Source organism: Gambusia affinis, linkage group LG03 (genome assembly GCF_019740435.1).
Source record: "Gambusia affinis linkage group LG03, SWU_Gaff_1.0, whole genome shotgun sequence".
Taxonomy (NCBI): domain Eukaryota; kingdom Metazoa; phylum Chordata; class Actinopteri; order Cyprinodontiformes; family Poeciliidae; genus Gambusia; species Gambusia affinis.
The window spans coordinates 23,257,406-23,284,706 of record NC_057870.1 but is presented as its reverse complement, the minus strand read 5'-3'; the positions used below and the strand labels follow the sequence as shown (position 1 = coordinate 23,284,706).

At 35.6% G+C, this 27,301-nt stretch overlaps 1 protein-coding gene across 5 annotated transcripts in view; it reads left to right on the top strand.

Annotated features, from left to right (window-relative positions):
- Nucleotides 1–27,301, top strand: part of si:dkey-215k6.1 (transmembrane protein 132C) — a 249,561-nt gene that overhangs the window by 83,158 nt on the left and 139,102 nt on the right. For 4 of the 5 annotated variants that reach the window (XR_006370271.1, XM_044112801.1, XM_044112800.1 and 1 more), the window contains 2 exons: nucleotides 20,918–21,333; nucleotides 22,226–22,803. Coding sequence is in view for 4 of the 5 variants with exons in the window: in XM_044112801.1 (XP_043968736.1) it covers nucleotides 20,918–21,333; nucleotides 22,226–22,803 (994 nt within the window). In the remaining variant the exon portion in view is untranslated. Of the gene's footprint in view, nucleotides 1–15,756; nucleotides 15,818–20,917; nucleotides 21,334–22,225; nucleotides 22,804–27,301 lie in introns of those variants that run through there. The other variant, XM_044112802.1, reaches the window with a different exon arrangement.

Here is a 27,301-nt window from a genome sequence, read left to right as displayed (position 1 = left end):
AGATTTCACAGTTGTAACAGTTCTGTTTAAATGGCTCTATTGATAACTGCTAGGGAACAGCTTATCTTATTACCTCTCAGGTGATATGATCTTAGTGGGTTGTTTAAAGCATAGCTCTTATTTAATGAGGTCAACGTAACTGACACTGAGCTGTGGCTTTGGATTAGATTATCAGTGATTACAGATCATGTATCCAGCACTTTTAAAGTCACACTTATACCCACTTTAATTAGGGAGAACAAAATGGCTAGTGTAGCATTACTGCCTTCTGGTTCATGCTGAAATTAAACAAAAGGAAGTACACCAACTCACAGATAAGCAAAACTGCTCTTGCACATTTAATGTAAGCCATTGTTGGCTTCAGAGTTTAGTTTCCTAGAAATATGAGCTGCTTGAAGGTGAGCCCTTATTGGAAAGGTCTGATCACAAAAAAATCTGATTGTGCTTAAAAAAATGCAACAAAAGTTGAAAGAAAAAAATGCCAAAATTTGCATTGTTAAATATTTGCTTGAAGTTCTTACAATTTTATTGAGGTGCAACAATAAACTTTAATGAATTTTACTGAGATTTCATTTTTATTTACACATCAACACAAAGTGCTGCATATTTAGTGATGTGAAGATGTCAATAGAGACCCATAATTATTATTAATTAGAATTATAATTTGTGGTCTCTATAAATCTATTTTGTTCACACTGTGGTAAGAGGAAAGCTATTGTTGAAAGTAAACTATCACCATCATTTATTTCTTATTGGCTTGCATAGAAAAGCTCTAAATGAACACTCATCCTAGCTGTGAAGCATAGTGTTGGTAGTGTCTTGCTGCAGAGAAGATTTTCTTGTTGTGTGTGAAAGGTATTGGTTGTCATACATGTAGACACGACTGAAGCCTCAAAAAGACCAAATGTTCTCCAATCTCACGTAGATAGCAAGGATTATGTGCAGTTTAGTATTGTTTGTAATTGTGGTTTGACAAAATATGAAACACTGTACTTTGCATGAGTACTTTTACATCACACTATGTATGGTTGTACGGAAATCTTCACAATGCCCTGTATAATTCTTTCAAAGAAAAAGTTAGTACTATAGTAAAATTTTAATTGTAGCAAATTAAATTTAATTTTTTTGACGTTTCCCTTTGTTCATTTTAGATAGTTTAGTAGTTCATCCTGCTCTCTTGCAAATTGAAAGTTGGAAATGCCAACTTCAAACATCCAGATGATTGTGTTGAAGGCTAAATATGTTGGGAGTAATAAGAGTGTGGCATTATTAAAAGCAGGTGTGAAGAACCTTTGAGTTATTAATGTTTGTTTATTTCTAGTTGCAAACTGGCTCTGTTGGATTGAAATGAAGGAAGAGAGAAGCAATAAAGGTGTAGATGGCTGGTTTCCTGAGCTTTATGCTAATCATCCATCACTTATACCTTCTCTTCACTGCCAGTGCCTGTTGTTGTCACACAGCCAGTTAGGAGAAACACGACTTTAGGCACATGCCAATTCCTTCCTCCATGAATTTGAACATCATTTATATTAGTGCTTTTTTCCATCATATTTCCATTTTACTAAGCATTTTTAACATGTTGGCAAAATTAACCAATATATGTAACAATTAATGTAGCTAAATTATAAAAATAAAAAAAAATCCATGCTTTGGCTGTTTTGTTGTTCTTTAATGTACATAACAGAGATTTGTTGTGTTTTTTGTTAAAATCAAGTTGGAGTATATTATACTTTCAGAACTCCTATTATTCTTTTTGACATACTTTAGATCCCAAAACATATCAAACATTCTTGGTAAATGATGGTTCCATTGACATGAAACAAACACATTTGCAACAGAAATATTGTGTTCCTTCAAATCCCAAATGTAGTATCATTATATTAATATCTGGCAGATGTATATCAGACCTCCTCTAACCCAGAGAGAATTTCACTAGAGAACATTGATGAACTCGGTTGTTGATTTGGATATAAAACCTTAATTTAAGTTTTTTTGAGCAGAAGGTTGTCAATGTTAGATTACAGTAACATGCCATCTTATACACTGTTTTGCTTCTGTGTAGGAAGATAAATAACACTGATTTCCAGACATTTCACACTTAAACAGTTTTTTTTAAAATATACCTTTTGGGGATAATCAAACAGTTATTTATGTTACAATGGATAGTGAATTCTGCCTTTTGCAATGACTTAAACTGGTATGTAAGTTTGGTAAAGGAAATGTGGATATTGTTGTTTTAATGTAGATTTATAACCTTGGGTGACTCAAAATTAAATGGGTTTTATTGACGCTTGTCATAGTATTCAAATAATGAAGCTTGATTCAGAATAAAATTAGACATATTGGTACATAAGTACATATAAAATCAAGGTACTTCAAGTTTTTGCAATTTCTACAAAGTCTGGCTTTGAACAATTATAGTGCACCATCTGGCAATTTAGGTAAAAGAACTGTTGACGCACACACACACACACCCACACACGCACACACACATGCACACATGCAGGAAAATATTTAGATAGGCACACATAAACAGCCAGGTTGTCGCACACTGGTGAACTGAATTAGCATTTTATAGCTATACAGCTGTTGCTTGTATGTGACATCACACCTGCAGGTGAGACACTTTGGTGACAAGTGTGAGGGATCTCTTCTTCTGTCACATACTAAAAAAGTTGAGAACTTATAAAGAGCAAAGTGTGACAAAAAAAAAGTATGCTCTGATGCAGTCAATTCAGAAAGATATTAAGCATAAAGTTAAATTTTTAAGACTTGCACATTTACAGTGCCCTATCCATGTTTTATCAAAGGTTTCATGTCAGGAGTGTCTTAACACTGTCACTCAGTCTTGTGTATGCACGGCTCACACCCTCGCACTCGCTCTCTCCTACCACAGAGAAGAGGCAAAGAAGCTTGAATGTTTTTGTTTTTTTTCACAGTCTGTCTCATTTTACATATACATGTAAATTTACACGCCATTTTTCAAAGATATGTAAAAGACATTTTTATAAAAGTTGCCTTATTGAAACTTTAAGAAACTAAGTACAAACAGTCAATAAAGAAAAAAATAAAAATAAAAGGGCATGTGTAAAAGAAAAAAACAAAGGACGTGTTGAATGCCAGAGGAATAAAAATCATGATCTTTCCAAAAATATTTAAAAGAAGACAGTGAAGGAGCCTGTTTAATATGTAGGTGCAACCCGTTCCAGAACTTGGAGGCAGCCTCTGATCTTCAGTCTTGTCTTTGGAAAATCCAGGAGCAGCAGGTCAGCTCACCTTAGAGACCTTGAAGAAGAATATGGGTGAAACATTTCTGAGACTTGGGCTGGAGCAAGGTCATTGAGACACATAAAAAATTAAGTGAAGAGCACTCGGCACCAGAGAGTTGTGTTCGCGCCTGGGTCATTAAGTTAGAATATGAGCCTCTGTAATTTGTGTTCCAATGGGGCTGGCTGGTCAGATTAAAAATGCCTTTTGACAATAGCAATATTGAAAGGCTGTTGTAATATCTTCATGTTAAACGTTGCATTATCTATAACTTTAAGTGAAAAATCACCAATGGAAATAAAGATCAGTCTGTGTGCAACTAATCTATAATATGTTTCATTTTGGAGTTAAGGAGATGAGTGAAATTTTTAGACTAATTTTTAACAGGGTAATGGACAATTTTCTAATTTGTTCAAATTCACTAGCAGGTTTTACATGAATCACCTTGAGTCATCTTATTTTCAATAATTAACTCATAATTTGATAGATTTGTCATTTAATTGCATAGTTATCTCTTTTATAATCTACCAATACTTTTATAAATAGTTACTGCTCAAGATTTACTACGTGGTTGTAGTGCATTCATTAATGAAGAGCACCAATGAATATGGCTTGGCGATGTCCTGGGGGAAAAGAATTAAAATGCTGTTCTGCAGAAAATGTTTAAAGGTTTAAACCATATTGAGGTTAAGGAAAATGGATGTAGCTCAGTAAGCACACATCTCAGCAGTGGTGTAATGTTGGAGACATGCTGCAAAGCTTTTTGTGTCTCTAGGCTGGTTTTATGCCCCTTTTAAATACATTAATGCAAAAGTGTGTGTGTGTGTGTGTGCTGACCACAGTGAAGTTGCAGGTGGCACCCCATCTTTCACTCTGGGCCCTTGCAACACACACACACATCCATACACACACCTCTGTGTGAGCAAACCCTGTCCCTGTAATGAAGTTTAATGACTGTAACACTGTGCCAAAACAGAATGGGAGGGGTGGAAAAGGCACAGTGATATTACCTGAAACTATATTACCTCTCTTAAAGTCTGTAATGGTTACTGTACATGAGAAATAACAGGACTGGGAAACTACAACAGCTGATGCAACAGCCTCAGTGCCTTGTGCCAAAGAAATTAGAAAATCCTGGTTATAAACTGCAGATGTAGAGCAAAAGGAAAACAAAACCATACTCAGAATAATGCAGAAAATTGGGAACCTATTAAATTTAATTTACTGAACAATGATTTTACTTACACAATCACAGATTTTACTTTCCTAAAATAGCAAGTACAACTTGAGTGATTCTCAGCCAAAACAGCTGAGCAGAACATGATTAAAGATGAGAATGCTTTGTAGAGGAATATTCTGGTAAAATGTGTACCACCTTCTGAAAACCAGTTAAAAAATAACAAACCAAACAAAATTTGACTGTGAAGGCCAAATTAGAATCTTAGAACAAAATGTTTATGCCCTCATGTCCGATGAAAAATTTATAGCACAGGTAGTGCTTTTTTCTTGGAGAAAAAAATGTAATTAGGAAAAAAAGAGCTATTTCTGGGGATCTCTTAAAGTAAAACGCAAGACCTCTGGAAATGTGATGTTTTCATTCATGGAAAAAAATCCAGTCCTCAGAAAGACCCATAGAATGATGAGGAAAGTTTTTGTACAATGCTGCATAGTCTACTCATGAAGTATTTCCTTACATTTAACCTTCCTGCGCTTCAGCAGCTACCTAATTTGTGCAATCTTGACAATATTCAGATCAAATATTATAATTTCCAGTAGACAATGTAGCACTTTTGCCATATTAAACACTGCAATACACTGCTAATACTTGACTTTTTAATGAGTTTTGAAAGGCTGAAGTGGTGTCTGATGAAGAGGACAGCACAAACTCAGAGCAAGTCAGAAGTGTTACTGAGAGCCGTCAATATGTGTGTGGGCACACACACATCCTCAGTTTCCATGGATGTATATATAACATTGTTAGTCATGATCATGATTAGTTTAAAAATTTGACAACAGTGATGCTGTTAATAAATATGTATATGACGTATTCAAATTTTCAAACTAAGCTTCAACCATGTTAATGGCCAAGATAGACAGATGCAGACACAGCAAAGACTGCATTTATTTATTTTTTTATTTTCAGTAGATGGGAAGTCATCATTTGTATTCCAGTCGATGTCCTCTTGAGTTTGTGGATAAATTTGACTGTATTATGAATGTTTGTGCATTTATGTTGATGAATAATTTAAACCCTTCAAATGACAGAGGCAACAAGAGGTACTAGTGATTTCCATTGAATTAGTTCACTGAAGCCAATTTCCTTTGGAAATGACCTCAAACTTCAAATAAAAATGACCTCAAACTGCAAATAAGGCATTTTTCTCTGAGTCTTTTTAATAAATTCTGGCTATTTTGTTTAAAAAATGAACTAACACATTTCCAATCTTTTAATGGTAACCTGAAAATGTGCTTTCAAATCTTGGCAAAACTCTATGATTTGATTAGCAACTGTTATTCACAGAGACAGTGATCAGTGTGACTTATATCAGCTGTATTAACTATGAATCATATGCCTACATACTGTTCTTTTCATTCTAATGCTATTTCATTGTGCTGTCATGTCGGATTTTGCTTCTATAAGTTATAAACCAAAGTGGAAGATGGAAACAAACACTTATGGGGAAAATGCAGACAAGATGTGTTTCTCTTTTTTTCTTTTTTTTTTTTGGTCTCTTCTGCTGCTACTTTCTCCAGTCTTGGTAGTCGGTTTCTTGTATTTAACCTACGGAAAAAGTTCCGTTTGATACCGAGTCCCAATGGAAAAAGTGTGGGTGTGTTAAAAGCAGTCTGTTCTATACACACCTTACTTCTCTCACCAGTTCAAGCAGAACTTTTGTTTTCCCTTTAATTTATTCCTTTCTTTATGCTACAGAGGCTCCCCTTTTACTTTGTAAAAAGGCAGGAAATGTGGCTCAGTGACAAACATTATTCATCATTTTACCTTGCTGCCATTTTCCCTCTTTCCTCTATCACTTCCATCTCCATCTATCTTATTTTACATCTGTCACTTCTCCAGAAGCGAACTCATGTTTTTGCCCTCGGGCTGCAATGGCTGGCCGAGCCCAGTTGTTAACCAGCCACTTACACTCTTTCATCTCCACACATCCACCGACTTTAAATTATGTCTGGCTGCTGGCCAAAGTTGCTAGGCAGACTTATTTACAGCCACTTCCCAACATCTGGTAGGTGTTAGCTCTCAACTTCAATGGTTGTTTAGCATCACAAAGTGGAACAAGCATCACAACCTGTATTATTAAGAAGTTTGCCATTCATTTCAGAAATGAAGTAATGTTTTCTGGCATTTCATTCCCACATGATTTTTTTGTTTTTCATCATTATTTCAAAACTTCTTATGCATGGAGATGTAATAATAATTGAAAGGAAATAAATGAACCACAGATGCTGATTTAGAAGCATGTAACAAAGTACAATGAGAATGCATCGGTTGGTAGGAAAAAAATGAATATTATTTTTAATCAAAAAATTGATGTTTATCTGCCTTTTTCATCATAGTACATTGTAATGATGATAATTGCTACATGTATGTACATTTCTGTGAGTCGTGAGTCTCATGAATTATAAAACTAGAAGTAGCGGTAAACAAATAATTTTGTTCTTAGCTATGTATGCACATGTTTTTCTCTGTCCCACTGATTGCTTGTTCTCTTATATATTTATTTTTTAAAACCTGTTTGAAATAAATAAGTAATTTCTCTAATCACTTGACTTTTGTTTGAGAAAATTGCTATGTTTGCGTAAGGCAGTTTCCTTTTTCTGAACTAAGTTAAGTTTCTCCTCTGAGTTCAGCCAGCTCCTTACCTCCACAGACAGGAAGGATTTAGAGCCTTAGCTAGTGCTCTTCTTTGTATCCGGGGAGGTTATACTGAACCTGAGGCTTTTCGGTCTTCAGTGCAATATCTGAGCATCTCTGTAGTTTCTGTCTGGATTCAGGTTTGAATTTTTAACATGACCACAAAAAAGGATATTTAATAAGTTGGATTTTGTTTGAACCACAGGTATGAAAAAGGGAGCAAAGAATTATTAGGAATTTTTAAGCAGCAATAAACAAAATAAGTATGTGGAACATTGCAAAGGAAAGTGAGAAAATTTGTTTAGGCTAAAAAGCTGCCACATGAAATTTAAATGTTTCTCAAGCATACATGTAATAATCAAAGCAACACTTCAGGTATGTTTTTTTATATGGAACAGCAAAAATTGTTCTTTTTCTTGTCAGAAGTAAAAATGCATAGTGTTTCTCTGTCGGTCTCAGGCTGTGTAAAAAGATTGACCAACAATTTTTGTAGAAGAAATTAAAAATGTCAGAACTACAGACAAAAACTCTGGAGTTGTAGTTTAAATTTGATGCTATCTTTGTGCCTTTTCTTGTCTTTTCTCTTTAAAACAAAGAAAAGACTAACATATTATATGGGTGGTCTTATCCAGTGAATATTTGATCAGAGTTGTTTGAAAACACCTTAAGACAGTTTTCTTGAAACTGTTTATATATAAATTTTATCCAAAATATATTTTCACAGCTATATTCATAATCACGTTCATCATAATATGAATATCTTATACCTAAATGAATGACCTTATCTCTTTGATTTTGATGGTTTTTATTAATTTTTATTTCATACTGGTGTTATATTCAGGTCTTTGCAGGTTCTCTCAAAGTAACTGGGAAAGTCAAGGTGAAGGACAAAAAGAGAGCTATGAGTGTCAGTTGTGATATATGGTCAAAAATGTTCAATTTTACAGGGTCTCTTTGCAGATTTAATTGAAAATACATGAAATGACATGGATGGAAGGAGAAGAGATGTGCAATGTGCAATGTTTTAAAATCACATTGTTGGAATCAAGTGTAATTTGATTTATGCTATGGGTCAGCATGTCGTGACATCAGCATAGATGTAAGTGTCCTTTTTTTATGAGTCTGTTATTTTAGATGTATCTTTGTTGTAGTTGTGTGTGTGTAACATAGAATAGCCTAAGTCTTCATCTTTTCTTAATAGTGGGCCAAAATGGTCACAAGTAATTTTCCTCAAGTGTAAGTCAAACCTCAAGTGTTTGAGATGCTAGTCCAAGTGTAGACTCAAGTCTGATGGAAATAAATGATTTCTCATTTAGTCTGCAATGTTTTACATGAAGTCATGTACTGTTTATATGACGGTTTAGTTGGAGAAACGTGTGAAAATAATTATAAAGCTACAGCAAAGATAAACAGATTGTTATGAAGGTTTAATGGCCCGTGGTTTGTGAACATCCTTGACTAATAAATCAAGGACATCTCGTCACAGTAAAATATGTGCAGCAGCGCATCATCTGTCAGAACTGCAGTCTGTATCTTATACACTGGCCTGCTTTCACTCCTTATTGTCAGATGATTATTGTTAATGAGACTTGAGTCCTGGACTAAGATTCTAAGTCACAACCTAGGATTTAAATCCAACTCGAGTCAAAACCCAATATTTAGCAATCTCTCCCGTTGGAAGAATTCTAGTTTCTGATTGCATGTCAAAAACCCCAAAAAACAATGAAACATATTCTTTAGATAACTCCGGGACAGTAACCTTTTGATTAATGTCACTTGTTTCTGTCAAATGAAAGTTAAAAAAGGAAAATAAATCAAACTTTGTTGATATCTTTGTGTGTATTTAATACCTGGGGAAGTGTATATGGTCTGTAGGTAGAAATTGCCATTATATTACCATTAGTGCTGAATTAGCCAGAAATTATTTTAAACCCTGACTAAGAAATTTTCTCAGAAGTGATGTTACATGTAATTGGTAATAACTGTTCCAAGAGTAAAAGATATAAAAAATAAAATCAGATTAACCCTACTTTTAAACTTGCATTTGAAAGCATTTTTAAAATTAAACAAAAGTTTAATTTTTAAATGCAACAGGTGGAGAAATGTTTGTTTACCTCCATGAATCATGGACACACACTGGTATAGATGTTGGATTAAAGAAGTATAAAAACTCATAGCAAAAACATTTTGGGGTATTTTAGTCTCTAATTATTGGAGAGTAGATCATCAATGCTGTTTAGTATAAGTTTGAGGGATGTAGCTTTCACCATAATAGAAGGTAAATAAATAAATTAGATTAACTTCACATCCATCATCACTTTTTTTAACTTTGCCAAGTTGAGCAAAGTGATAATTACCATTCCCCATGTTCTCAGAAAAATGTTTAAAAGTAATTTTTTAGATTAAAGTGGCTCATGCGTTATGGAAGGAGCGATAAAAAATATCTTCTCTCGTCAGGCCTTAAGTTTAATTTGTATTTCTGCTGTAAAAATCAATGGATAAAAGACATGAAATGAAGGATAAACAGGTATGAAAGCCAGATGATGGAAAGGGATGAGAGAGAGGTATGTTGACAAGGAAAAGAAAGCCAGATAAAGAGTCCCAGGGCAACAGAGCTAAAAGATGCAAGCTAAACTGAGGAGAAATATGAAAAAGCCTGATACTGATAAAGACTCAGGAAACCGTGGGGGAAGGCAAGGAGGGAGGAGACTGTCAAAAGTGTAATAATCCTTCTCTGATCGGAGAATCAGATTACTTGCACTAGATTCCTGTAATTAACTGTTGAACATTAATCAGATTGGACTAATCAGATTAGAGCTGTAAACAGATTAATCAAGGATTACAAGGGCATGCTGTGCTAAGAAGTCTTTTTTTTTTTTTTAATGATGAGGTATAATGTCTATCAAGCTTCCATCAAGCTATCTTACCTTTTATAAAGGAAGGAACCAAAGGTCATAAAGGGAAATGTTTGTCTGTGTTTAGTCGGTAAGTTGCATTTTTGTAAACTGTCTTAAAAAATCCTATTGACAAACTAGTATAGAAATAAAATTGTGATTAAAATTAAAAGGAATAATTTTCTTACCATATTCTTTAAATGGAAACAAAGATTGATAACACATATTTTTCTTTAACACAACACAGGAATTAAAATCTTGTATCTTACAAAGGAAATATGAAATATTGAAATCCATTTCCATCCAGTCTTAAACCTAGCTCACAATTTCTCCGTGTTTGACAACAGGAAAAAAAAATACACAATGTCTCCTGTGGAGACGGAAGAAAATTGTTTTTGCTCTTGCAAGCCGGTAGCCATGTTAACGTAACATTTAACTGATCCTTAACCTTTTAAATAAAGTCCTATTACAGCAGCACGAAGGAGTGGTGGCATTTTGTTCAAGTGGAAATCAATAGTCTGCAATTAGATGCTGTCGATGGAGAATGTGGGACACTACAACACAATGTAGCATTACAGAGATATTTATTTTAAAAGTAGCCTGTGAGAGTGTTGGTGCAAATGAAGCTTCTGAGCACATTTCATTTTCACTCCATATGCATCACATCAAGAAGGATTTTACTTATACGCTCAACATCCACAACTCAGGAAGAAGTGAACTGACATTTGCTTCACTATAAGATAGACAATTCTAGAAATAAAAATCTAAAGGTGTCTCATTCATTGGTTTGTTTAGTCAGTTGTGTTGGAGCTAGAATTGTTCTCGTTCGTGGTACCCCTTTTTTCTTTTTCTTAAATCATATTTATGGTAAAAAATCGATCTTGTTGCTCTATCTGCCTTTTTAGTACCTCAAATGTTTTATCCTTTCCTTACTGCAGATTGCTTTCGTGCATGCTTCTTTTTTTTTTTTTTCTTTGAAGAGCAGATGTCTAACTACTGCTTTAAAACCCGATCTTAACCTTTTTGGTCAGGCAGGCTAGGTTGACAACACAATTATATTTTTATCACTTTCAATTTGAGCTAATAAAATATTACTTTCAGTGAATGTTCTCTTCTGTGGGCTCCTTTACTTTTTGGTTCAGATTTTGTCCTATTTTTCCTCCACTCCTTCACTGTCCTATCCACCTTTATCCATTTCTTTTTGCACAGCTCCTCTCAACATTTATCTCCATTAAGTCTTGTCTTGTCCTTCTACCTTACTTACTCTCAGTTCTCATATTCCCTTTCCTACCCACTCTTCTAGTTCTTTGTCCTAAAGCCCTTCCTCAGTCCTTGTCTGTCCCTGTCATGTTCAGTCTTACTTTTTCCATCTTTTATTTTCCTGCCCTTTCTCTCCCCTTTACCTTTCAACGTTTGTCTCAATTTTTCTCTTCCTCCCATTTAAACTTAACTTCTGGAGATCATCAATATTGCAGGATAAATTCTTTCTTTGCAAATAATCTTTTGTCCTGTATGCTACAAGGCACGCTGCTTTGTTTCTCCTCCTAAGTCGGTTGAAGCAGGAAGTTTTTCAGCTCTATAAGCAGCTTTTATAAGTTGGTCGACTAGCTGTGGATCACTGAAGGATAGAATTGAACGATAGCAAGGACCAGTGAATTTATCACTGGACCAAATTCACACATCAGGAGTGCTAGTTAAAAGATGTTTCTTCAGATCTCTATTATCATTAACAACTATGATTGGTGACAATCTATAGAGTTTGATGCACTAAATCCATTCAAAGTAGTGCCTGTCACTTCACCAAGATAATGTTCCTCATGCTTTGAGAATAATCCTTTTATTGTCATATGAGGTTTACAATTAGTCCTAGCGTTTAGAAGAACTGTTGGTCAAAGGTTTGTAGGTTTTTTTTTTTTTTTTTTTATCTTTAAATTAGGAAGTCTAGAAAACATTTTTATTTGGAATATGCCCAAAATGATTTTAAGCATTCAGTATCCAGCTCACTGGGGTCAGAGAATGTCTGTAATCCACCAAGAGTTCTGCACATCCTACACTATGCTCCTCTGTTTCTGCATGTGCTGCTCGACTTCCTCTCTGAGCCCTTTCCTTTATTTGTTCCAGCTTCTCCCTCCGTTGTAGGATCACCATTTGAAATTGCTCTTCACACTTCTCTGCTTGTACAGATTGTACCAGTTGTATACAAAAAAACCCTCATGTCTGGAGTTTCAGTAATCACAGCTACAGAATTCAAACAGTTTTCAAAGTGCTCATTCCAACATCTTATTATTTCCTTACTGGATGTTTCATATTAATTTTACTCATCAGAAATGTCACAGAACCTTGCAGAGGTTTAAATACTCACAGATTTTGTCATGTTAACCCCTCAAATGTCCAAATTTATATCGAATTGTACATTGATTATATACAGAATGTTTAATCTTACTGTGTTGATTATTTAATAGATATTGCTGTTGCTGAAACAAGACTAAAATTGAGTCAAAACGTTTTGGTTGGTTGTTGTCTGACCTCTGTTCTACATGTTTTCTGTGTCCCCTACATGACTTGCTGCAAACTGTAAATGGGTCCCTATTAGTTTGGGTTTTTTTTTCCAACAGTGACTTTGTTCTTGTCACAAGAGCAATCTGTGAAGGTGATTTCTTGCATGCAGAGATTTGAATATATTTGCATGACACAAAAAACTTTAGCTTTTCTTCCACTTCAATCATCTGCATCACTATTAAAATACAAAAATGAAGACAGGTAGTGGATTTAAAAGAACTCACAACAGTGAAAAACGACTGTTTTATGAAATTACTTTGTACATAACATCCTCAACTGATAAATAAAGTGGTTACGTTATCTGTGGAAAGAAAAGAAAAACATTAGATTCATCTTCTTTAATTCAACAAAAAGTTTTTTATTTTGAACTTCTGTGAATCTGCTTCGACCGTTCAGGAAATGACAGAGGTAAACTTTTAAATATGACATTTTCTAGATGCCTATCTTCTTTTACATCCTGTTTCTTTCTTCCATATGCTTAGGAAAACATTCACAAACAGAGTCAGTTGACGTACGCCAATGATTTGTTTTATATCAAGAAAATATCTGTAGCAGTGGCATGGCATTTTTTCTGTTCATTAGGAACTCCTTTTGAAAAATATCATTCTACAGACCAAAGGGAAATAACTGGGAAGGTTTAAAGACAAGCTAAGGACTGTGAAGCCATATATAAAGGTGTAAAGAAAAATATAAGAAAAAACTCTTTTTGATATAATACGAAAAGGGAGATACTGGATCCAACCCAGCATGTTGGAAAAGCTGTGATGGGGGTTAGGAACAGAGGAGCAAAGTGTTGGTCAGAGCATAGCTTGGGAGATGTGAATTCTTTGACCCAGTGACAAGGACATAAATCAAAACCCGGTGTAAATGCGTGTGGCAGTATTGGGAATTTTGAAACATAGGGTAGGCAAAATCCAATAGGTAACTCTTTGACAAAAAACGAAAACAAAATCAATCACTGTAAGAAAACCTTTTTTCAGAAGACCATTATTCAGAAATCTAATTTAAGTTTGAAGACCTGAGATATCCTCTAACCGCTGAGCTCTAATTTACTCAGTGATGCAAAAGAATTATCCTTCCAATGAAGTGGTGGTTGAATTTCAAACCAGCTAACATGTAAATAAATACAAAGATGCCTAAGTTCTCCATGTACTGAGATTAGTTACCTTTTTGTGCATTCTGTCTGACAAATATGTAAAATATTTCATGTGACGCTCAAAATAATCAATTAGTCCTGTTTCTCCTATCTGGAGGATACAGATGAAACAGTGTTTTCTTTCAGATGTAGAAAATCTAACAACACTTGGAAGGGAAGCAGTGGAGGAATTATCCCAAGAACTCATTGAAACTCCTTAGTCAGCATCTACACCTTAACCAGCTGTTGAAATGCTCAAGAGCTGATGGTAGTCTCCACCAGTTTGTTTTTTTACCTTTCCATTACTGCATTGTGTGCTGAAGTAGACATTAAACACATTAATCATAATATCTGGCAGAAGACCCACAGCTTTGTCATTTGGATTAAAGAATGGTAATGTTAAATCTGATAGTACCACTGCTTCGTACCTTTATTTCAACTCTTCCACAACTGCTGGACTTATCTTTATTAAGAGTTTACTTAAAAATCATAAGTGGATGATAAAAAAACATTTTTATGCAACAAGGGATAAAATGTGTGGAAATTAAAACAATATGTTAAGACTTTTTATTTTAATTCACTGTTTTTATTATTTAAATTATGTTTTCATCACAAAAGCAACAAGTGCAGGTTTGCTCATAAGAATTTCAAAACTTTTTTTCTCTTTACGTAGAGGAGTGTGCAGTCCCTAGATTCTTCATTTTATTTTGCACCTCCAGGCAATCTGTCATGTTACGGCCACCAAATCTGAAATTTTTTAAATTCTGGTATGATATCTTTTTATTAAATTTCAAACATACAAGTATTTTAGATTCATCTGTGGCTCGCGCTGTTCAGTCTGGGAGCACATTTTGACAACATCAAAGTCACTTTTTCATTACATTCATTTTTGATATTACTCTGGAGGAACTAAAGCCTAACTCAGTGGGTGTGGAACAAAGACAGTGCACATTCGAAATATTAGGTTTCCCCTTTAATGCTGAAAAAAATACAATTAGCACCTGAAAGAAAAGCCTGGGCAGAATTATAGCAAGCCAGACAATGGAAGAATGAGAGCCCACCAAAATAAACTCTCATGATGAATGCTCTGCTCAGAAATAGAAACCTCATCCCTCTTTCATCTTATCTTTTCTCACTAGTTTTTCCTTCTGTCTTTCTTTGTCTTTCTTTGTTCCGTGACTCAAAAAAACCCATCTCTGTCTTGCCGTTTCTCTCTACAACTCTCCCCTTTTGTCAGATAGACTGCCATCTTTGAAATTAATAGTGTTCATACTTCACCAAAACTTCATCTGTGATGGATTTACTTTCTAGACTATCACAGCATGCAAAATCAAACTGTGGTTTTGAAGTTCAACACTCTGCCGCTTGAAGTTCAACACTCTGTTTTTTGGTGTGTTTGTTGCCCTGTTTCACATGCTTAGGATACATTTGCTTGATAAAGAGAATTTAAAGGGGAAAGAACAAAAAAATGACAAAAAAAAAAAAAAAATTGGGTTGGCATACAAAACTATAAATAGAGATTTGACAACGTGGCTTGTAAGTAACTGATGAAGATGGCAAGTTTGTTGGGGGTTATTTTGTTTACATTTTCTGCAATTTTCTGCTATTTGCAAAAAATGAATAGACTAAAGGGAAAACCAATGACTGGAAAGGAAATCTGTATTAACAATGTATTTTATTTATATATATACATATATATATATATATGGAGACAAATTGGACTACCGGTATATAACTAAACAGTCCATTTTATAGCACATTTAGGGTTAGAAAAATAAGCAACTGAAAACTCAAATTTCAAAACATTCATAATTCATGATCACAAAATTGTCAAACAAGTTAATGTCATTCACATCTTTCTTCAAGTCTGGCATTTTAGAGCTGATATGAATATATTATTCTGTCTTAATGCTAGCTCACTGATTTTAATATATATATATAACCTGAGAAATTTCCTCCTTACAGAATTTGTTTGTGTGAGCTTGTAATGTATCGCTCCAGAGTCATTTCATTATGTTCCTCTTTACAGAATGCTGATTTTACACACTTGAATCAGACACATCAAGAACATAAGAAAAAGCAACCCTCAATGTGAGCATATGTGTGTATCATTTTAATAAAATGTCATATTAATGATATTAATATGATCTAATATTTTACCAGCACAATATCCTCCAAAACTGATGCTGTTATCACATCTTGGTATCTTTCCTCCTGACTAAGACCCATCTGGCTTTGCTCTTGCTGTCTTTCTTTCTTTCTCTTCCTGTCCTGCACGCTTCAGTGTGTTTTGATTACTAGCCTTGTGTGAGCGTGTCTGCACTTGGAAATAGAGCAGGATGGGCATTTTTGGGGGAGAAAGAAGGATCACAGATGGGCCTTGTCAAATCTCTGTACATCTGGCTTTATTCCTGTCCAATTTTGCCCTCACACACACTCACGCACACTCTCTCTCACACAGTTTCCAGTTTATGTTCAGTAAACTTTCTTGTTTGTGAGCAACCTTCCAAAAGAACACATATGTGCGCTTTCAGACTTTTAAATGGCTAACAGACGCATTTTTATGCATGCATGTTCAGGAGGACTGGAGTGCTCAGAAATCCACTTTGACACACACAGTCAGTGGGTCTGTGTGTGCAGCAGGGCGCAGCGGGTATGGACTCCTGTTGTGTTTTGTGGTTGCCAAAGTAATGATGCCAGAGAAACTGGACTTTGCCAGTTTTAATTGTAGCCAAAGACATACCATTGTAGGGATGATAGAGTGCCAACTCTGACTTGTAACACAGCGCCCCCTATTGAGCCAATGGCTGTAGTGACTGGGAACGTTTCAGTTTATCAGTTTACATTTCATTATTAATGAATAGAGTTAAAAAGTAATACTTATTTATGAATTAACACTTTCTCTCATTTGTGAAAGATCGATAATATTGCAATCCATAATCATAGTAAAAATTCCTTAGATTTTTTTTTCAGATAAAAATGGCTGAAAATGAATAAACATTAAGAAAACATTAATAAATAAAAACAAAGTCTAGTATTTCATTGTGTTTTAGACGCTCTCCAAAGATCAAGTTGTGCCCACATGAAAAGGCTCTGCGTGTATGTGTCAGGTGCTCAAGGTCCCTGTACAGGACTCTGACATATGCTTCATAGGATTCCTGTGGATACAGAAACATCCATGCAGACACCTCAAGGACACCCATAATGATGGAAAATGAATGAGGGAAGAAAGCACAGAGCTTGCAAAACCTAATGCGCTGATGTGTTGTGACCATATGATCTATGGCCTGTGATTATTTTGAGCCTCACATAAAAAAATTTCAGCCTCTAGGGACAATGTTCTCTTCAACCAAAAGTAGCAGCAGGTATATGTCTGTATAACAGTGACTTCAAAAAGATGCAAAACTAGTCTCCAAAGTTTTGGAAGCATTCAGCTGCTATGTTTCCAAAGAATAAAATGAAGTCATATTCCATAATAACATGAAAAGTATATTTTATAAAAGTCTTTTTCATGTATAGAATAGAATACAAAAAAAAATAGATATAACCTTTGTCACTCGGTGGGGATTTCAGGAGTACCAGCAGCAAAGTGACAGGCAAGTGGAAGCATGCAGATTCACACAATGGTGAAAATATAAAAACAAAAATAACAGTAGACTATACAGTAAGACCAAATTTCCAGCATAAGAAAAAATCTGTACAGTTAAGATTTAAAGAATGAATGGGATGACTTAAGATTTTTTCACAATATGCATTTATATTTGTGCATAAAAGCAGATTATTTTCAAGAAATGGAAGAAGTGTGCAACAGCAGCTTTTACTAAGAAGTTCTGACTTGTTAGTAAAAGTGCTGGTTTTAAAGACTAATAGCTGCTGGGATGACAGATCTATGACGATGCTCCTTTTTGCACCTAAGATGCAACAGTCTGTCACTAGAAGATCCCTGTGCGGAGACAGGAGGAGATGTCCCCATTACCTGAACAGGGTTAAAGGCGCATCGTAGGACCCCTCTAAGAGAGGGAAGTTACTTGACATGGTGGGAATTTCACTCCCAGATAAGAAAGCAACAGATGTTTAGGAAAGCTATAAGTAACTTGGAATACCACAGGCAAATGGCAACCTTGAACAGATCATGAGGCAAGCAGCAATAGCCAAATATCAGCAATCAGTAAGACATGTTGTGAGAAATTAGCTCAATAGGAAGAGCAAGGTACAAGCAATCAACAGCCTGCCTCACTATCAATCAGACATCCTGCTGGGGAAATTAGGTGCCCAAATGCAAAAATTCAGACCACAGAAAAATAGCAAGAAGATATTGGGAAGATGGCCTGAAGGGATGAAGTGCTCAGTGAATGTGTAATGTTTGGAAGCTGGAAGAGAGGAACAATTCTTGTAGGAAAAACTTGAAACCAATGCATCCCTTTCCCGTGAAAGGTTTGGCCTGATATCTAGGCCTGTTGATCTCAGGTTAGCATTCCAAAGAATCACCTCACAAAGATCTCAGCTAAGATCCTGTTGGACTTCAAGATGCAAACCGACAAAATGTTAATGGCCAACCAATTACACATTGTGATTACTGATAAGCAGATAGAAGCTGCTATGATCAGGAAAAAATGGTCCAATACCAAGTGCACAAGATTTGAGTGGGGACTCTGGCCAGGCCAATCCACACTTCTAGTCAGAAAAAAAAGCTATTGGTAAAAGTAAGATTACTTAAAAGCTTAGTCTGACAGGGTTACAGATAATATTAGGGTTATCTCAGTATTTTGTGTTGTTGACTAATATGTATAATTTTAAAACTTGAAAAATTATTCTTTTAATTTTTTTTCAGATGTTTTCTCAGATTGCAAGAACACTTTAGTAACTGTTTAACTGAAACTTAAATTTTTTCAGCTCAATAGGCTGTACTTATTTTTTGTCTTGTTACCAGTCATCTTAACAATCAGTCAAAAGTTTTATTCATGCAGTGCTTCAAATTCATGTACTAAGACTGTGGACTGGAGTGTTATTTTTGGTGAGTCATGTGCAGCCACCTCGTGTTGCATAGAAATGCCAAAACCACCACCAGTTATCCAAATTGGCATCTTTGTGCAAATTTTCACAGACATTTTACCATCTTTTTCTGTCTCTCACCCTGTACTTGTTTCCTACTTCCTCTGAGTCTGTCGTCTTTCCCCTATTCTGTTACTTGCTTGCTGTCTGATGTTCCTTCTGCTTGTCTCCTCAACTTTAAACTTATCCCTACGTGCCCAGGCACCATAACCAAAAAACCTGCGTACTCAGTTTTACAGAGGTAGCGGTTTATTCCGCTGCTCTTGTTTTTTGTGAAGTCGCCTCAGTATGAATTGCCCCAGACAGCGCTACTCTGTCCCACCCTCATTATATTTTCACACTCTGCTTCCCAAGGACACATAAAAATACAGTCATGCAATTTCCCTCACAAACTTCTCATTCTGCATGTGCATTTTCTCTGTTTCACTACAATCGGAGTAGAAACTTTTTTCTGTTCATTGTCTAAGAAGATAATAGATTTACAATGTCAAATAAGTGTTGAAAACATTGAAAACTCTTTTTACAGTACATTGAAGTATTATAAATGCCAGGCGCACACCCATTCATTTTAATACAACTACTTACATTTACTTAACCTTAGTTTTTTCTTCTGTGTTTAATCACCTGTGTTTGATGTAGCCGTATGAAGTGGTTTGGAGCTGTGACAGCTGACAAACACAGGTGTAGATAAATCACAGTACTGCAGCACAATCACGTAACCTATTCTTTGCCATTGGTTTCATATTATTATAATAGTTGCCCATAAACCATTTATAAAATGGTTTGCTTTTAGCATTTTAGAAAACAGTGATAAAGATTGTTGTACTTTTTATTCAGTTTTTCACACCTGCATGCTCTTTTTTGTAGCATTGAGTAACTCTGTAGAGCTAAAGGATTTACTTGTTTTGTCAATTTTTTATCTATAAATATGCAGACCAGTCGACATTGTTGTTTTACCTAGACACTTCCATGCCTTAATGCCATGTTTAAAAATGCATCACCTTAATAATACAAATATCATTCTATAAATTTGGGTATGGCAATTATGCACCAACTTCACAACTACATTTTTATGCTGCTCAAAGTGTGAGGGTCTGATGCAAATCTATGCCCCCTGAATATGTCTTCTAGCATTGCCATTGAAATAGGAAACAAATCCTGGAGTGATGAAGGGGTTGAAAAGTAGCAGACAGCAGGCAGAGAGAAGTAGCAGCGGGACTAAATGACAAAGGGAAAATACAGATTAAATAGGCCACCAAAATTAATAAACCACATCTGTGAAGATCACATGTGATACTGCGGCACAGCTGGAGTTGCCTGAACAGGCTTAAAGGGACCTCAATTTTATACTACAGGAGGAGTATCCCATTCTCCTTTTGTCAAGGAAAGCTGCCATGGCCATGCTAAACAGACAGACTCAGTGTGGTGTTTGCTAAGCTGTCAATAATTCAAAGAAAAACATACAAAACTACAATTCTTTTTTGCACTCAAATCAAAACAGTCCCTTAAGTATTAATGATTAATTTTGCAGTACTAGTGAATGTACTTTTTTGGAAACATTTTCTAAAAATGCCATTTAGTTCCTTTTTTCAACATGATTAAAATGGACAAAAGACAAAGATTACACACTGAAATACAGAAAAATCAGATTTCAGTATATTGAAAAAAATAATATAAACAAACAATGTGCCATTTATATATATGTGGGGCCATTGCTCATAGAATTGGTGTTAAAAATAGTGACGCTTGAAAGCAAGCTGTGATGCTATGTGAGCTTATGTTTCTATCAAAATGTCTCTGTGATGGAAAAAGTGTTAAAGACGCTCCATACATTATGGCCTTTGTGTGTGTCAGTGAGTGGAGATGTTTGTGTGAAAGAAGCTGATATATGTGTGCATGTATTTATGTCAGAGTGTGAATAAACTAAAAATTCATTGCAATGGTCATTAAGGATGGATTTATGCAATGTCAATTTTATGTGAATAAATTATTTTCTGCTCTGGTGAACAAAGAACACACAAAGCCAGGTTTCACCAACACCTTTAAGTATAATAATGGTCAAATTATTGTTTGACCTTTTTATGCTGTTCCTCTCTTCTGTTTTTTTAACTTTCGTCCTCTGTCAATTTTTCTCTTCAGTGTCTGACAGCTCGTTAGGAGCAGCAGGGGGTGGACCGGGCGCAGGGCCGGACTTTTCCCAGCCTCGTTTCTCCTCTTCCCTCCCGACCTATCTCCCAGTCCAATGCCAGCTAAGCGGCACTGACTCTGCCTTCTTTCTGCGGGAAGCTAATCAGGAGGTCATGCGAAATGGCAGCCTGTCATCACGGACTGAGCCATTCTTTCTTCACCAGCTGGAGCCAGGCGTTACACCACAGTCTCAGCCGAGTGTCAATTGCAGCTATGGGAATCTGAGCATTGAGCAAATGATCCCAACGGAGCTTCTTCGAGGTCCTCAGCCACATTTGCTGACCTCAGTCAGTCAGGTGACGATGAACTGGAGGATCAAAGGTCAAGTGGTGGTCCCTAAAGTGGGGTCAACAAGACCATGGATTCAGGTACATCCCAATTTGTTTTATCACCTCTTTGGTTTTTGGATTTTCCATATTTATGAGGGGGAAAAAAAGTTGTTTTCTTCAAAAAATCTGAACAAGTTGTACATTAATAGAGAACGTGATTTTTTTGGAGTTTTTTTCTATAAGTAACATTTGCAAATTTTAGGTATTGCATATACTATCTAGTATTCATTTGCTTTAAAAAAATTAACTTTTGTGGTAAGAATAAGTAAGAGATTTTTACTGAATCCCTTTTTACTAAATCCCTTACCTCCAGTTGAATCTCAAACTGGCCAATCAGTAAACAGAAGAAACGTGACCAATGACATAAATTTTCACCCAATCTATTAGTGATTGGGTGAAATTTAAAACTTCAATAGAGTCCACACCTCCAGCAAACAATCATTTATCAACAGCTGAGGGTCCAGAGCCTCTGTGCAAAACAAAGCATAGAACCAGGGGTTCGTTTTTACCACACTACTTCATTCCAGGGTATCTTAAGGTGTTACCTTGATAATTAATTCTGCAGTTCACTGATTTTAAAGTATTTTCCATAGAAACTTGACACTTATTGACAAAATTGCTCCTTCAGTTCTGATTCCAGCAATGTAAACATACTGATTTAATAAAAGCATATATGCAATCTGTAAAGAACTATCAGTCCTGCAACAGATGTTTTTTATGCTTCTGAAGGAAATCCAGCAATACAAACAAATACAACACGATGAAAAATTTAACTCCAGGTATAATTAAGAAAAGTGGACTACGACTGAAGAGAGATAGTATCAACTGAATTTTTTTGGGTGTTTGGTTGTTGTATTCTGGTATTGATGTATTAACCTTTACTATCTGAATCTACTTACTTTAATGTTACATGCATTTATTTTCTCTATAGGTACTATTTTATCTGATTGGACGCCGCTGGGATGAGCCTGACCCGCTTCCTGGATCCATTCTCCCATGTGTCCGTGCCTTGGCAGTACGTGACACCAATGAACCAGCGCCTTCAGCAGGTTGCCGTCTCACGGGGCCATCTGGCATCTGTGTGGTCCGTCTGGAGATTCCACCAGCTTGGTTTACACCATCACAAGTGAAAAAAAGACCTCCCGAAGTCTCTCTACCATCAGTGGATGTGTACTACTCAATCATACCAGTGGAAGGGGCTGGTCAAGACTGCCCATCCATTGTAAATGAGCCATGGAAAGCTCAGAGTTCAAATGTCGGACCTCTTGGAGGTCTGGGGATTGGTCTTGGAGGACAGTGGGGTACTTTGGACGATGGAGGCCTTCAGGACATGATGAAAGCTGGTACTGTGGAGATGAGCATCGGCCCAGTTTCTGCTAAGGGAGAAAGACTGCAATTAGATGAGAACCTGGAGGTACTTGTACCACCAAGTCCACTTCGACTTGGCAAAACAGTGGCATTTGGCATATACATGAAGACAGATTCAAACCTGGAACACTTCACATTGAGGTAAGACCGTAAATCTTTTGCAGAACATTTTTGGTCAAACTGGTTAGAATTTTTGTCTATTTTTGTCTCTTTGTTTCTGTTTGTTTGTGGTTTCGCTATATCGATCTACTCGTCTCCTGCATGTGCCATGTTAAATTTCTCAATGCTGCCACCTCCCAAAGTTGATGGCTGTCACCTTTGTTTGCTCAACTTTTTCCAGAAGTCAGCAACGCAAATAGTAACTTTGCAAGTATTTATGGCAGATCCAACAGAAACAGAGACACAGAAATCAAATACAGAATAGGAAAAGTGCAACTGGGACTGAATGAAAACTGAAGAGACAAAGAAAGAAAAGAATGAGTATAAAATTAGAGAATCTGGGTTACAGAAACCGGAGGGCAGTACCCTTAATGGGTCTCAGGTACTCCCAGAGTACATGAGGTTTTGACAGAGGCCGAACATCTGTGTTTGCCTTATTCCTTTAGACAGCTCTTTTGTTCTCTGAGACAATAAGTTCACAACCACTGATGTAGCGTAAGCATGCATATCTTATTCTATCTATGCTGCCTCATTTCAATGACTTCAGGGATTTAGGCTGTCAAGTGACAGATGTGCAAATGCATCATTCTACCCAGAAAATAGCTGAATGCCTGGATCCATCATACAGTAGAGATAACAATACTTTTCATCCAGTTAGTTATAGTAACAGAATTTAAGGCAGTAACATCAAATAGCTCTTATTCTATTTCTATAATTTGCATGCATTTATACTTTTACTTTTTCTACCAGTTTGCTAAGGGGAGCCATTGCACATTTTGGGTGGAGGCGGTGTACACCCACAGTCCCTCCTCAAGTTAATTGTACCCCAGTTGCTCAAATTGCTACACATTTAGGTTAACTAACATTTAAATGGTCAATTGACTGAATTTATACAGTTACAGTATAACTTTACCTAGTCAGTGAGTAGGGTTTGGTTTGTTTGAATAGCTATTTTCCTCAAAACGTAATGATTTAAAATTTACATTTTCCATTTCATTAAATTTTTGTCAATTTTTTCTTATTAAAATTAGATTATCTCAAACACACAGCCTAAATGTAACAAAATAAACGAAGAAAAAAAAGACCCTGCAAGGACATAAATATTCTTTTCAATTCATGCATAAAACATTGTGAAAAACGTAAGAAGTCACAAGTTTTGCTGGTTTTGCTTGTTAATCCAGCAAGGTGCTCAGCCTGGAACAATTCAGTTAGACAATATTGTAAGTTTTTGCATGAGGAGGTACATATTTCTCTCCCATGTTGTCTGTGTGGCTCAGTGGAAGCTGAAATGGTATGAACAGTAAATTAAAACATCAAGGTTTTTTTTTTCTACTGATTATGTTTTGGTAAATGCAGATGTCAACCAGAAAAGTAAAATGTATTCCTCTCATTGCTAACAATTAAAACTAAGATATCTTCTATTAGAATTTAATACATTTCACCTATTTTACTGCTAGTTGAAAAACATGTTGTATTGGTTGATGGTACTAATCACAGTATATTTTTACATTTAGAAAACCCCCTTTTGTTAAGAGCCTTACATTATGAAAGAGAAGGTACATTTGTGTTAATAATATATGTGGATGGGATGTTATTTTAGGGAATTTTGGGTGGATTTTCACTGTTGCGTAGATCAACACATTTTTCACTTCTGTCTAAAGGTTTTCTTGCCCATAAACTTGGGAATCTTAAGAAAACTTCTTACATATGACCACATATTGTCTTGTTTTCTTAACCTATTTTTATATAATTTAACAATACCACACACTACAGAAGTGCAGGAACTTCATTTCAAAGTGGGAGGCTGAAAGTGGATTTTCATTAACTTAAGTGAAGTCACACCTCAACAGCTGTGACAAACCTAACATGAATCAATAGGGTACTGATTACACACACTCAAAGAAATCAAAAACAGGCTGGGCCCAGTAAAGTGTTCACTAAGCATTAACTGAATGTGCTAATATGGATAAGAGGCCTCAGACTGGCAGTAAACAAAGTTGTGAATCAGAGTATTGATCAAGTGTTTTACTTTTTTACACCTCTTGATGTTGTTGTACCTGAATATATACTCTTCCCCACTCGCTGGAGTTGAGTGGGCTATTGTTGTACAATTTAAACGAAGACTACTATGGTCAGTTAGGGCCATTTATTGATGATTATAAAGGCTTTGACACCAAATTAAACTATTTGTTCAGGCTATAATAATTATCAGAATCATTTATTTCATGCTTACTCTGTCTCCTACATGACTTGTGGCGATCTGCAAACATGACTTCTTACAGCTTTCCTGTACAAAATGCTTTCCTTTTGCCACTTATCTGTAAAGAATAGATTTGTGGAGTGCACAACTTTTCTGAAGGCATTAGTTGAACTGGATTTTATTTAATAATAATAATAAAAAAAGAGTATGTCCCTTTTTATTCATTTTACCATAATGCACTGTGTTATGGGGTGAATACAATACAGTGAAGTTTGTTTGTGAAATAACAAGATCATTTAGGGTGTGAATATTTTTGAGACGCACTGTGTAAGGTTTACATGAAATTAACTGCATGGCAATGTTTCTGCCTCCATCCATGTTCACTTAAAAGAACCAAGGAAGTTAGACAACATATTTCTTCTTTAAATGACTTACAAGTGCTGCACCTCTATGGTATATTTGGTAAGTTTTTTTAGTGACCAAAGGCTAACTATAAAGAGCCAACAACCTTTCATTCAACACTTTTGTCTCCGTTGTTCTAGCATATCATCTCTGCCAGGTGAAAATGCGATTAAGGGAGCAGAGAAAGCAGGTTACAATAATGAAAGTGACAATTTTCTAATTAAGTAAGAATTTGGTTACGCATTGTTGTCTGTTACCATTGTTTTGATTGGAAATTTGAGAACAATTAAAACAATGAGAAGTTTCAATAGACTAGAGGCATTATTCAAGAAAAAAGAAGCATATTTATTAACGTGATTAAGCCATTTAATAGTGAATGAATGATAAAAATCAAATTGATGACAAATTGGGATAAATCTGCATTTATGTGTTCAACAACTCTTCAAGTCATTTGAGGATAGTGAAGGAAAAAAAGAGTGTGACTACACTTTGGTGCACAATGTTTTACTACTTGCTGACATACACAAATACACCCACAGACAAAGAGAGGGAAAATAACTTATCTAGCATTCAGCCTACTTTATCTTTGTACATATGTTCTTGCCATGCACATACATCAACATTGCACAAGCATGTTTGCTATATATAAAAGTCCTGTATGCAAGCATGAAACAGTTGCACACGAACATATATTCTGCACTAACTCAGATGGACACATGCATATAGAAATTAAGAAGTCACCTCTTTCATTGCCTTACAAATGCTTCATCTGTATTGTACACTTCCTTTATGATTTCTATATTTATATGTCTGAAACCAGAAATCAGCTCTCCTCTCCTGTTTTTTGGTAAGTTTGAATTACCAGTTTATATTTGCTAAATGCCAGAAAATGTACCTAGAATATATTTATATATATTTTTTACTTAGTTTTATTTTCATCAGGCCCCATGACATGTCCCCAGAAATGAAGATATTTGTGCCTGTGTGCATTTTTAAACTGCAATCTGGCTTTTTATATTTCTTTAGAAGCAAAGGTTTCTTCCTTGCTGAAGGGAGACACAGGACATTTTCTCACTGTGAATAACAACACTTTTCATCTTACCAGCTTCAGCTAGCATCTTCACAAGGTCTCTGACTTTTGTTCTGGGGTCAGTCTGTACATTTCATTCCAAAATATGTTATCTCTGGTGGGAAATACATTTGTAAACTGATAAATTGTCTTCTCTACCTGTTTCAATTTTTGTGCACTTAAATAAAAGTGCAAACGCTAATTTTCACACGTTCTAAATATTTATCATCTTTTATTGTGAGTTAAGCTTTGTCTGTACATGTGTGGGTTTCTTACCTGCAATTCTTGCCCCCTGACTGTGCATCCAACCTGATGGATAATCTTCTGTGTCAGACGCACAGTTAGACATGTAATAAGGCTTAAGTGGATCTCATTTGTGTGCGATAGTTTTGTGCATGCGTATATTTATGTGTGTGAGACGTAATAAGCCTTAAGTGTGCTCCATTACACTGAGGTGATGTGATTATGATAAACTGCTGAGGAGATGGAGGGACACAAAGAGAGGATTGAGCCAAGAAGACAGACAGAGGTTAAACAGAAAGGTAGAAAAAGCAAGAATGAGGAACAATATTTTAACAACTCAATATATGAATGGAAAAGATTGATAGGGAAGGGAAAAAGAGAGCCATTTACACTGTCTGCCCAAAAATCTCACGCTCTGGTATTTTTTGGGGAACCACAGTAACTTTGTTTATGGCACACATTTACTCTTGCATTAATTTGTAAAGTTTCTGCAATATTAAAAGATTTATTTAATCAAGAATACCATTCATTTTTCACCAAGATGATCAAGTCCAGCCACTCCAGCA